The 12,437-nt window shown below is 43.0% G+C and overlaps 1 protein-coding gene across 1 annotated transcript in view; it reads right to left on the reverse strand.

The window, feature by feature from the left end:
* The window catches only part of Clstn2 (calsyntenin 2), a 346,124-nt gene that overhangs the window by 119,903 nt on the left and 213,784 nt on the right, over positions 1 to 12,437 (reverse strand). The window contains exons 4-5 of the mRNA XM_048794510.1: positions 11,852 to 12,060; positions 61 to 210 (exon numbers count right to left, since the gene is read on the reverse strand). Of these exons, the coding sequence (XP_048650467.1) occupies positions 61 to 210; positions 11,852 to 12,060 (359 nt within the window). The remainder of the gene's footprint in view (positions 1 to 60; positions 211 to 11,851; positions 12,061 to 12,437) is intronic.

The following is a 12,437-nucleotide window of genomic DNA, read 5'->3' on the forward strand; positions in this document are numbered from 1 at the left end:
ACCCCCTTTATACCAGGCTAAGATGCCTTCAGGTAGCAGGACTGATGAAACCAGGCCCACCTTGCCAGCCAGGCTTGCAAACTGGCTTCACGTCCACCTGCACCAGGGTGTCCTGAGCAGCGGGCTTCTGTCCACAGTCATACGCCGTCACGAGGATCTCATACTGGCGTTGCTTGTCGTAGCTGAGCTTCTCAGTGTTCCTGATGTTGCCTGAAGAGTGAAGATCAAAATAATTTCAGGGCAAGTTAACAACACTGCACTCTTCCAAATCCCTTCTCCATTCCTTCAACCTTCATAAGAACGATACCAGCCTTTTCCCCCACCTCTTTGTAAAAATGGGGGCCAGACAGGAGCTCCCACCAGTGGCCTGCTGATGCTGTGGTGGTAGATTCCCAGGAACCCCTGGCCGGAGCCACCTCTCCATGCAGTGGGGCTGCTCAGGAATTCTGAGCACACATCTGGACTCCACTGGCCTGGGTTTGTAAGAATTGACTTGCCTTCAGAGCTCCCTCCCACAGTGCACGCACGCACGTGGCTGCATCTCTGACCTAGGGCAGAGGGAGCCCATCTGCCATGAAATTTCTGGGAAAAAGATGGAATTCAGAAAATGTGCTGACACATATTTCTGAACATCTGGGCTTGTCGCCAGGAATGTTCACTGCCTCTTCTCACATTATTTTGCTACCAAATAGGAAGTAAAATCAATAAAAAAAACCTGTGACCTCCCTTCTGAAAGCTACACAGAATAACAGATTCTTTGCCCTGAGGAAGAAGACATTTTTCTTTTATGAGAGAGAGACCAAACAATTTTTTTTTTGGAGTCGTTTGTGTGTTTTTTGTTCCTGTGGGATTGACGATACGATTCATAAATAAATATTTGCTAATTAATGAGCAAAATTTTAATTGACTATTTTTGCAGGAGTACAATTTTCGTTCCAAAGAACAAATAACGACCCAAAGCTCATTGAACACTTTAAAGTTTTTAATTCCAAGAGATGAAAGTCTTCCTTTGGTGAGCCTAATTTCTTTCATTCTTGCTTTAAAAATATTTTTTCTATTTTATTTTTTGATGGTGAAGTTGACAGCGAATTAGACATGAAATGTTATCATCATCTTTTATGAGAAGTGAAATTAAGAAAATGGAAATTAAAAGAACAGACCAAGGAACAAATCATCAAAAAAATGGCTGACTAAGGTAGATTTTTGTGTCTTATTAAAACCATAGGAAAGTTACCTGAGTTTCTTCCATTCTGATGGATGTATATTATTCACATGAATTGAGACAACATGGAATTAAGACAAAAAAATATTGAATAGGAAGGAATCTGACATAACTTTCCTATGTTCATGTATGAGTACACCATCAGTGAAACTCCACATCATGCACAACCACAAGAATGGGATCCTGATGAGAATAAGTTCTAATCCATGTAGCTATAATATATCAAAATCCACTCTTACTGTCATGTGTATCTAAAAAGAACAAACGAAAAAGGTTGAAAAATTAGAAAAGTAAAATAATGTTTTAAAGACTGGAAAAGCTTATCCATCAATCACCTAGTGTCATTGAGAGTGCTCAGGGCTGGGTCACAGGCTGGTCTTGCACCTGCGGGGACAATCAGGCTGGGGAGCTAGGGGGTGGCTAATGTCAAGGAGGGAAGACAAAGTCATTGTTACACTGAACTAAGAATCAGAATGATTCATCTGCTCCAGACTGTTTCTAAAAATGCAACTGCATCTATTGATTTGAAGGAGCATTTAATTTAATAAATTCATTAAATCTGTGAATTAAAAATGGATATGATGGGTTTCTGGCTTTTTATCTGGCATTCAAAATTGCCTTCATTTCCCCTGAAATGTTTATTTTCTTCTCAGTCCTGAGAGCCTGCATGGGCCTTGGACCACTCAGTATTTGGTTGGTAACACTCCTGATACATTCTGTTAACAAACTGGCTTGTGTCGTTATTGTCATCAGGGGGAGGGTTCTGTCGGGGGGAAGCACTTTCATATAACCACCAAAAAAGTCTGTTTCCACAACATCAGATGGAATTTGGAACAGAAAGTTTTTAAGTTTCTCTTTCCTTAAAGTTAAACGGTTCTCTTAGAAGAGGAAGGCACGGGGTCCCCAGTCGATGTGACATTAAGCAGACCAAACACTATTGATTGTGGTCGAAAAATAAACACACAAGCCGAATCCTTGACTCAATTTGTCTCGACTCCACTTCTGTAACAAGTCTTAATGAAACTGTCTGAGAAACTAATTGACTTTCTCTGCCAGTACTAACTTCATGCATTGGAAAAATGGGTTTCAAAGCACAAGAATTTGAAGCATTAGCTCAAAAATAAGGGCACAGTCTTGAGGCCCATCCCTGTGTGGGAGGAGGTCACCTTTGGCTCAGACGCACAACTAAGATCTTTTGAAAGCACAGAATACGCCCTCCACTTGGCTTCTGTTGCAATTGTGTGTGTTTCCCTAACATTTGGATGAATTTTCCTACTGACTGTCCTCTTCTCAGGAGACCTGAGCTCACAGGAAACTCAGGGGAGATGCAGTACCTGGGCTTGTTTCTCCAGGTCCAAAGGTACCTGGGAAGCAAATCCTTACAGAACTATTAGTCCCAGACTTAGATATTAATGAAGGTTGCTTTTACTCTCAGGGCAAGTGGGTGGGGGAATAAAGAGAGAAGTGTTGCACACCTGTAATCCTAGAGGCTCAGGAGGCTGAGGCAGGAGGATTGCAAGTTTAAAGCCAGCCTCAGCAACTCAGCAAGGCTCTGGGCAACTCAGTGAGACCCTGTCTTTAAATAAAATATAATAAGGGTTGGGGATGTGGCTCAGTGGTTCAATGCCCCTGGGTTCAATCCCCTGTACTGAGAGAGAGAGAGAGAGAGAGAAAGAGAGAGAGAGAGAACTTTGTCTTCCTTCCAGTGGAGTTAAAATGGGAATTACCCTTCTGGAAAGCTCTTTGGTAACCCAAGCCTATCACTTTGAAATTGCTCTTATCTTTCTACATGGACTCCCTCATCTAAAAACAGATCCTGGGAAAATTGATAAAACTGCAGATATAAGTGCATATATGTTCATCTAAGTGTTACTTACATATTGAATAATGGTCTGATAGGTAGCGGAGTGTAAGAGTCTTCTACACCTAAGATGGAGCTTTGTTCAGCACTGAGATAGTGATTATTAAATATCTGTAAGGATGGGAAAGTACCTGCCGTCAGATTTTAAGTGAAAATCAGAAGACAAAAATAAGCAAGGATAGTGGGCTCTTAATTTTATTTCCATATCATAGGAAAGTACTGGAAATATGGGAAACTGTTGTCAGCGGTTCTCTTTGGCAGGAGGATGGTGATGAACTTCCTCTCCACCCTCCTGTGTGCTTTCCAAGTTCCCCACACAGGGCTTGCATTGCTATTCTACTCAGGTGGCAAAGAAGCATTTTCACTGACTTAAAGAATACACAGATTTGAGGACACACTCTGCTCAGAAACCACAGAGTCCCAGACTCCCTGGGGCAGTCTTCTGACAAAGAGCCCAATGAGAGCAAACATTGGCTTGAGAAGTAGAGCATCTGTCACCTGGTCCCTGGGCATCCTCTCCTGTCAGCCTCTATCATACTCCAGCCAGTGGCTTAGCCAGACATCCTAGCTAGCACCTGTGTGTGCATTAGTTGAGGTAGCAATGGCATCAGGTGCAGGACTTAGTCCCATTTTATGGATGAGGATCTGCAACCATGCTCTACGTTAGGTCCCAAGCACTTAATCATCTTCTAATGGCATATTTGCAGCCTTTAACCAATGTCCTCCATTTTTTCCCCACCCTCAAGTCCCTGGTAACCACCATTCTACTGTCTATTCATTCAGGTTGTTACAAATGATATGGTTTCCTTCTCTTTTTAGGGCTGAATAATATTGTGTGTGTGTGTGTGTATCCCACATTTTTTTATATCCATTTATCCATCAATGGATATTTTGGATGTTTCCATGTCTGGGCTGTTGTGAATTAAGCTGTAATATTATGGGAATGTCTTCAAGACAGTAACTTTGTTTCCTGTGGTTATATGCCCAGGAGTGTGATTTGCTGGATTATATGGTAGCTCTGTTGTGAATGTGCTGAGGAACTTCCATATTGGTGTCTAGTGGCTGGACCAGTTTGACAGTCCCACCAACTCATACATCCATCTCCTCTTCAGGGCTTGCTGGGTTGATGTTTGGCAAGAACCATCCTAATCATGCTGAGGGGATTCACACTGAGGCTTTGATCTGTGTTTCACTGATGATTAATGATATTGAGCATCTCTTGTTGTACCCATTGGCCATTTTATCTCTTCCTTGGAAAAACACCCATTCAGGTTTTTTGCCCTTTTTTAAATTAGATTGCTATTCTGCTGTTGAGTTGTATCTGTCTTGTCTATTTTGGATAACTTATTGTGTATATGGCTTAGAAATATTCTCTTTGTTCTGTAGGTTGTCTTTTATTTTGTTGGATTTTTTTTTCTTTTGCAGTGCAAAACTTTTTAATTTGATAGAGTTCCACATTTTTATGTTTGCTTTTGTTGCCTATCCTATTCATGTCAAAATGATTGGTAAAAATGATTACCAAGACCAATGTTATGGAACGTTCCTAGGTTTTATTCTAGGAACTTTAAGATCATAGGACTTATGTTTAAATCTTTAATTCATTTGAATTGATTTTGTATAGAGTAAGAGTACAATTCCTTCCTTCCTTCCTTCCTTCCTTCCTTCCTTCCTTCCTTCCTTCCTTCCTTTTTTATCCAGGTTTTCCTAGCACCATTTATTCACAAGTCTATCCTTTGATCATTGCATATTCTTGATACCTTTGTCAAAAATTAGCTAGCTATGTATGTGCGAGTTTATTGTTTCCTGGGTTCTCTGTTCTGTTTTCTATGACAGCAACATGCTGCTTTGATGATGAGAGTTTTACAATATAGTTTGAAATCAGGAAGTGTGATGGCTTTATCTTTGCTCTTCTTGCTTAAGATTGCTATTATTGCCTGGGGTCTTTTGTGGATGTATAGAAATCTTAGGATTGCTTTTTCTAACAATTGTGAAGGCTTTTATTGCAATTTTGATAGGGATAGCATTGAATCTGTATATTGCTTTGGATAGTTTGGACACTTTGATAATATATATTGTTCCAATCCTTGAGTCCTTTCTTTCCCTCTTTATTCCTTTGTAATATGATGATTTTATGTAGTGGTATGTTTTGATTCCTTTCTCTTTCTCTTTAATGTACCTATTACAGGTATTTGCTTTATGGTTAACATGGGCTTACATAAAAGTTGAATAAGTCTTTAGTTGAGTCAGTCTATTGTAGGCTGATAACTTAAATATACATTAAAAATGCTAAACTTTTCCCCCTCCCAATTTTGTGTTTTGGGTGTCACGCTTTGTATGCTTCTACCTTGTGCATCCATTAACAAGTTATTTTGGATATAATCATTCTTAACGCTTTTGTGTTTCGATATTTAAAACAGATTTTAAAGTGGTTTATTATACCACCATTGCAGGATTAGAATATTCTAAATTTGATGCATACTTTTCTTTACTGGTGAGCTTTGCACATTCAAATGTTTTCATGTTTCCATATTAATCAGCCTGCTTTTGTTTTAGCTTGAAGAATTCCCTATAACATTTCTTATAAGACAGGTCTAGTAGTGATGGACCACCTCAATTTTTGTCTGAGAAAGTCTTTTATCTCTGTGTCATTTTTAAAGGACAGTTTTTTTTTTCAGGTAATGTATTCTTGCTTGGTAGTGTTTTTGTTTTGTCACTTTGAATGTATCAGCCCATTGTCCCCTGGTTTGTAAGGTCTCTGCTGATGAATCCACTGATGGCTTCACTAAGGATCCCATGTATGATATGCTTTTCTCTTGCTGCTTTCACAATTCTTTTATTAATTGTTTTATTTATTGTTTGTTTTATTTATTTGTTGTAGCTGGGGACTGAACCCAGTGTCTCATGTATGCAAAATATGCACTCTACCACTTATCTATACTCCCAGCATTTAACCCTTTGATTATAATGTATCTTGGTGGAGTCAATTTCTTTGAGTTGACTATAGAGATTTTTGAGATTCATGTACCTGAATATCCATATATTGCCAAAACTTTGGGCATTTTTCATCCATTATTTCTGTAAGTAAGCATTTTACCACTTTCTCCCTTTTCCAGCTAAATTCTTCATAATGCAAATGCTAATTCTCTTGATGCTGTTTCATAAATCCTGTAGGCTTTTTTCATTTTTTTCCATTCTTCTTTTCTTTTTTGTATTCTGACTTGACAATTTTGAATGACCTATTTTTGAGTTTGCTTATTCTTTCTTTAGTTTGATTGAGTCTGCTGTTGAAAATCTCTATTGAATTTTTAACTCAGTCATTGTATTTTTCAGCTTCAAAATCTGATTCTTTTTAGTTTTCTGTCTTTTTGTTGAAATTCTTGCTTAGTTTTTGTATTATCTTCCTGATTTAGTTTTTGTATTATATTCTGATTTGCTTATCTGTGTTCTTTTGTAGTATACTGAGCTTCTTTTTAATGCAATCATTTCTTAACTTGAGGCAATCAGTAGCTCCTCTGATTGTTGGGGTTGTTTATAAGCAGTTTATTGTGTTCCCTTGATTGTGCCATGTTTCCCTGATCTTTCATTATTCTTGTAGTCTTGTGTAGAGCAAGGAAAGACCTTCACCTGAGTGGGTTGAGAGGAAACACTCAGAGCACTGTGACACCATGCCTAGTACCTAGTGTGTGGAGGCTCCAGGTTTGAAAGGGTAGTCACAGTGTCTTACTGGTTCAGGAAACTGTAATCTGCAATATCAGTAATAACCTCATCCTTCATGTGTCAAGGGCCGTGGGAGGTCTATGATGACTGAGAGGGCTATTGGTATTCTCAATAGTGACCCTGGCTAGAGTGTCAAGGGATTACTACTGTGTGTGTGTATGTGTGTGTGTGTGTGTGTAGAGGGGTGTGACTATGAGGTCAGTGGTGTGTGTGTATCTGGGTGCAGGTATGTGCATGTTGGCAAGGCTTGAGCAGGGCTAATTGTGGGCATATGAGTACTGGTAGTGTACATGTGCAAAGGTATAGGAGTTAAGGCTGGAAGTGCACATGTGAAGGTGTAGGGACCAGCTTCAGGCAACCACTGGTGGTGGGTACCAGCAACGGGGATTAGGCCAGTTGCTATGTGCACAACTGCAGACTCCAACTGGCAGTGTGGATGCATAAGATTTCATGTATCACATTTGTTTCATGCAACAAACATGGTGTTAATGGCACATGATGGAGTGATGGGTCTTGTGTGCATGTGTGTAGCTGCTAGGACCAGCTGCAGGCACAATAGCCAATGGGTGTCCATGATAGGGAATGGTGGCTCCATGAAGATGTATATCTGCAGCAAGCAGAGCTAACAGTGGGCATATGCATTACTGCAGTGGCCAGCTGTGTATGTATGCATGGTGGTGGGGGCAGGTGATGAGAGGGCAGGTTGCTTACATGTGTACAGCCACAGGGACCAGGACAAGTGGCAAGAAAGCACATGGCTGCATAGGCCACCTGCAGGCACATGCTTAGCTGTGAGACACAGCAATAAGAGCTGAGGCTAGCTGCTTGCAGGCACATGGCTAAGGGATCAGACATAGGTGCAGCAAATATGGTGGTGAGGTCTGTGTCTGCCATGGGGACACAGGCCATTTTTGGACACACCCAGTAGCTATGCTGTTGTCTGGGTTGGGTTCTCATGGTAGCGGCAGCAGCAGCAGAGATAACTCTGAGAGAGGAAGAAAAGAGGTGGTGGCTTAAGCAACTGGAAATTGCAAAAGTGAAAAACTCTGGGTCCTTGGTGGCGGAAGCAGAGAGTATCTGCTGCAGTTCTGCTGGTTGCTGTTTGCCTTCGTGGCAAAAACTACCTCTGCAGAGCAGACTGCTGAGGTCCACAGTGGCAAACACCATGAGGTCCTTGGCAAGGAAAGCTATAGGGGGTGAGAGGTGGCTACAGAACTTTTGAGGTGATAACAGGGAAGGCTACTGGGCTCCTACATAAAGCAGGCCACTAGGGCCATGATGGCTCCTGCCACCTTGCTGATTGCGATAGCTCTTGCCCAAATAATTTGTTTCTAGCTATCTCCAGACAGCAAAGCCATGCTGCTCTACCCAGTGATTAGTGTGGCACTAAAGTGGGTCATTTGGGGAGGGTCCTGAAAGGTTGGGGAAGCTGGTTGTTCACCTATCCCCCTTTGCTCTGTGAGAGGAATTCATGACCTGGGAAGTTCCCTCTCCATGCTTCAGCTTAATGGCCTGGGGGATGGGATGATACAGGTAAAATAAAACTGTTGTGCCTATCCATTTTGGGGAGTGTAGTTATTCTCAATTTTTTCCTAGTGTGTTGCTTTACTTCTTCATTGGACTCCTGAGAACTATTGTTATTTACGGATAGTTGTCCCACTCATTCTTTGTGGAGGGAATGAAGCTGGGGTATCCTAGTCTGCCATCTTGCTGACCTCATTCCACACTTTGTGTTTATGAACTTAAACACCACTACCATCACACAGTACTGTGCATTATCATTGAGGGTCAGTAATTTTGTGAGAAGGCCTGGGGACAAACACTCAGGGGACTTGGGTTCCAGCCCCAACCCTGCTACCAGTGTGAAGAGGTATTAGCTAGAGTTCTTCACACTCTAGGACTCAGGTTTTCCATTTGTCCAATGGAAATAGGGATCCAGGCTCTGCCTATCTCAGAGAGACTGGCCAAGTGCCAACCAATGGGGACCTGTATGCCATCTGAAATGAATCCAGAATCTTTCAAGACTGTGACAATATCTCAACTCAGTTACATGTTTGTAATCTCGGTCCAGAAATCCATGGAGAGTGAATAAATCTCACATCCCAATCATGCAGGAAGATATATAATAATCATGGCGCCATGATTGAGCACTCAATTTATAGCAAGGACCCTGCAAACATCATCCCCATCGACTGCCTCTATTTGAAGCCTCACAACCCCCACAAAGAGGCAGGGATTGTCTCTGCTGAGATTTCTCAGGGGAGGAATTCAAAGGGAGGGAGGCTGAGGGCCTCTAGTTGGAAGGGGCTGAGTCTCCAGTTATGGACAGGTCAGGCTGACTCCACATAGGATCTTCTGTCTTTCTTGCTGCCCTGCCTCCCTTGTTTTCCACTAAAGCTAAGAGCCTGGCAGGTTGAAGGGATCAGGATTCATCCACCTGAAGCCAGGGGGTAAAGGGTGTAGAAAGTCTAGGACTCAATGAGAAGACCCGAAATTCAACAGCACTTTCCCTGATATGCATGGAAGCAAAGAACTTCTTCAAGGAGCCGAGAAAGGTCATCCAAGGAAGAGACGGAGAAGGGCCAACTGGGAAGCTCATTAGAAGGCATGCTGCTTCTGTGTCTGCCCCGAGGTCCTACCTTCATTACTTGGAAAGCTGCTTTTGTAAACCTCAATGTCGGGGGCCCATGCTCCCCAGGAGTGCCCACCCTCTCCCCTTTATCTTATGCGGTAAACCAAAGTTGGAGGCAGAGGCCTGGCAAAGGCCCATTACTCACTTTTAATGAGACAGCCAGGGAAATAAATTGGCATATGTTAGCAAAATGGCTCATCAAGGTGAGTAATTATCTTCAGGACTGGGGCAGTTTACCCTCAGATGAAAGAATTTGCATCTCATCTCTCATTGGGCTCTGGCTCTCCAGAACAAGGGCAGGAGGCCAAGTGGAGCTTGACCACTGATCACAGATACCTGCTCTTGTCTGATCTTGCTCTTCACCATCGATCTCTCACTCCCCAGATTCCCAAGCTTTCACAGGGAGAGACAGCACAAGTGATCCCAGGGGACAGAAGCCCAGAGGAGAAAAACACGAAGTGGTTGTTTTATATTTTGGTGTGCATGTGTGTGTGTGGTGGGGACAGGCCACAGGGAGCAGTTCTAACAAGCTCTACTAATTAAACCTTTCTTCTTAGTCCTTCACCAACTATTTCCTCCTTTAATTCCTTATGCACTGATCTTGTGCCCTGGACCATTAGCATCTGGTGATGTCCAGATGTGCAGCTGTCACTCCTGTGACTTTTAGCCTTTTGTAAGGAAGCTATCTCAATACCATTTTTTTTCTGTCTTCTGAATATTATTTTGTCTTCCAAGACAAATCATCGTCGACTGAAATAATCTAATGAAGCCTCACAACCCCACAAAGAGGCATGGATTGTCTCTGCTGAGATTTCTCAGGGGAGGAAGGTTAGAAATGAGGGCATCTTCTTGGCTTCCGTTATGGTTTAGATATTAGGTGTCCCCCATGAGTGAGACAATGCAAGATTTGATGATGTCACCTCCTGAGCTGCCTACCTCCTCACACTCTTCTATCATGGTGTTCTGCCTCACCTTTGGCCAAGACCAATGGCGTCAACCCACTATGAACCGAGACCTCTGAAACCGTGGGTGCCAAATAAACTTTTCCTCCTCTAAAATTATTCTTACCAGGCTTTGGTCACAGCAACCCAAAGCGTAATACAGCTGGCATCTCCTGTGGAATCTGCTCTGGTTCTCAGGTGGCAGGTTCTGCCTGACAGTGAGTTTCTCCCAGGCCTTGATGTTGAGACTTGTAAGCAGGTGACTGATGGCATTCCTCTCTAGACATTGGTAACCAAGAGAAGCATGGCTAAGTTTTTTACCCAACTCTGGTTCATGGCAGGGTTGGTGCATGAATTTCAGCCTTGATGCCCCCAATTTCCAGGGTTTTTTTTTTTTTTTTCACTAGATGGTAAGCTCCCTGTGGTCAGGCCTAATAGTCCAGGGCACAAGATCAGTGCATAAGGAAATAAAGGAAGAAATACTTGGTGCAAGACTAAGAAGAAAGGTTTAATTAGTGGAGCTTGTTAGAACTACTCCCTGTGGCCTGTCCCCCCTACACATACACGCACACCAAAATATAAAACAACTGCTTCATGTTTTTCTCCTCTGTTTCGAGTTCCTCTCTGTCTTTATTCCAAGTGTCCGGCACCATTCCTAGAAGTCAGTAAGCAAATAGAGTGTGTGAAGGTCAGATCTTGCAACTTCTGCATCTTTGTGTGGTACATAAGTGTTATTTGAAACAGAGATAATATGCAGACACTCACACATTCACGCCAATAATTAAATAATACACTTGTCAAATATTCCTGTTTGATTATAATCAAAGTATTGAAAATCATAGCCAAAGTGGGCTGAGTTGATTAGGCGTCTGGCTGTGTTGTTTGCATTACCATGAGTTTCGTATTGATGATTATGGAGAAATATCCAAATGTCTTTATGGGAATGTTTTCAGTTCAGTTCAGTCTGGGATTGAAGTTCCCATTGGGGTTGAATTTCTCAAAACAGATACTGGCAAGAGCTTTAAGGAATCTGGAATGGATCTCTGGCTTGGGAGGTGGTTCAAATCCCCAGTTTCTCTTTTACAAGGAGCAGGTTGTGGTGGGGGAATCAGGTCACAACTTGTCAAATAGGAACCTCATGGCCACCTGGTGGCACATCTGACGTCTGAGTGATGATTGGAAAATTCTACCAGGAAACTGACCCTCTTCAGTGTCCATATGTGACACTGAGTTCTACAGACTATTCAGTGAGCAGGTTTCTGAGGTTTCTAAGGGTTTATTCTCCCCTTGGAAGGACTGCAGTTTGTATAAGGCTCATTTCTTTGAGTTCAGGCCTGAGTTCTGGGTCACAAAACCTACATGGAGGATCTCAGGGGAAGCATCAGTGTCAGGTATATATTCAGGGTCCCGCTGACCTGCAGAGTGGGGATGGTGGATTTGTTTTCCTGACGCTACGGGGGTCGTCCCAGGACACTCACCATTTCTGTCAATGGCAAAAGGCACATCTGTCGTGACAATTTCGTAGTTGCAGATCTGGCTGTACTGGGGGGAGCAGTCCTCGTCGATGGCCTCCACCTGCAGGATGCTGTCATAGATCTTGCCCTCCGTCACGATGGCCTTGTAGGCTGGCTCTTTGAAGGTGGGAGCAAACTCATTGACGTCCTTCACCTGGATATGGACCACGGCCCTGGACGGCACATTGGGAAAAAGGGCTGGTGGTCAGAGAGAATCACACCGTCCTCCCGTCCCTCCCTGGGGCACTGACTCAGCAGAAGCCAAAGTGGACAGAGCAACAGAAGCAAGGCGGCCATTCACGGCTGAGTCTTCTGTCCTCCCCCAGGGGACCCTCTATCTGTCCTCACCTTGATGAAAACACCCCAGACTCCTCGCTGTTCTTTGTCCTTCTCGGTTACCCAATTGCAGCCAAAGGGCTTCCTCTTCCTCTTCTCCCCTTTCTCTGCCTCTTTCATCCATTCCTTCACTCCCCCGGGCAGTACCGACTGGACCTCTCTTACTCGGAGCCAAAATCCATAAGGGAGAGAACAGAGGAGCCCCCAGGACGGA

Source organism: Marmota marmota, unplaced genomic scaffold (genome assembly GCF_001458135.2).
Source record: "Marmota marmota marmota unplaced genomic scaffold, marMar, whole genome shotgun sequence".
NCBI classification, from domain to species: domain Eukaryota; kingdom Metazoa; phylum Chordata; class Mammalia; order Rodentia; family Sciuridae; genus Marmota; species Marmota marmota.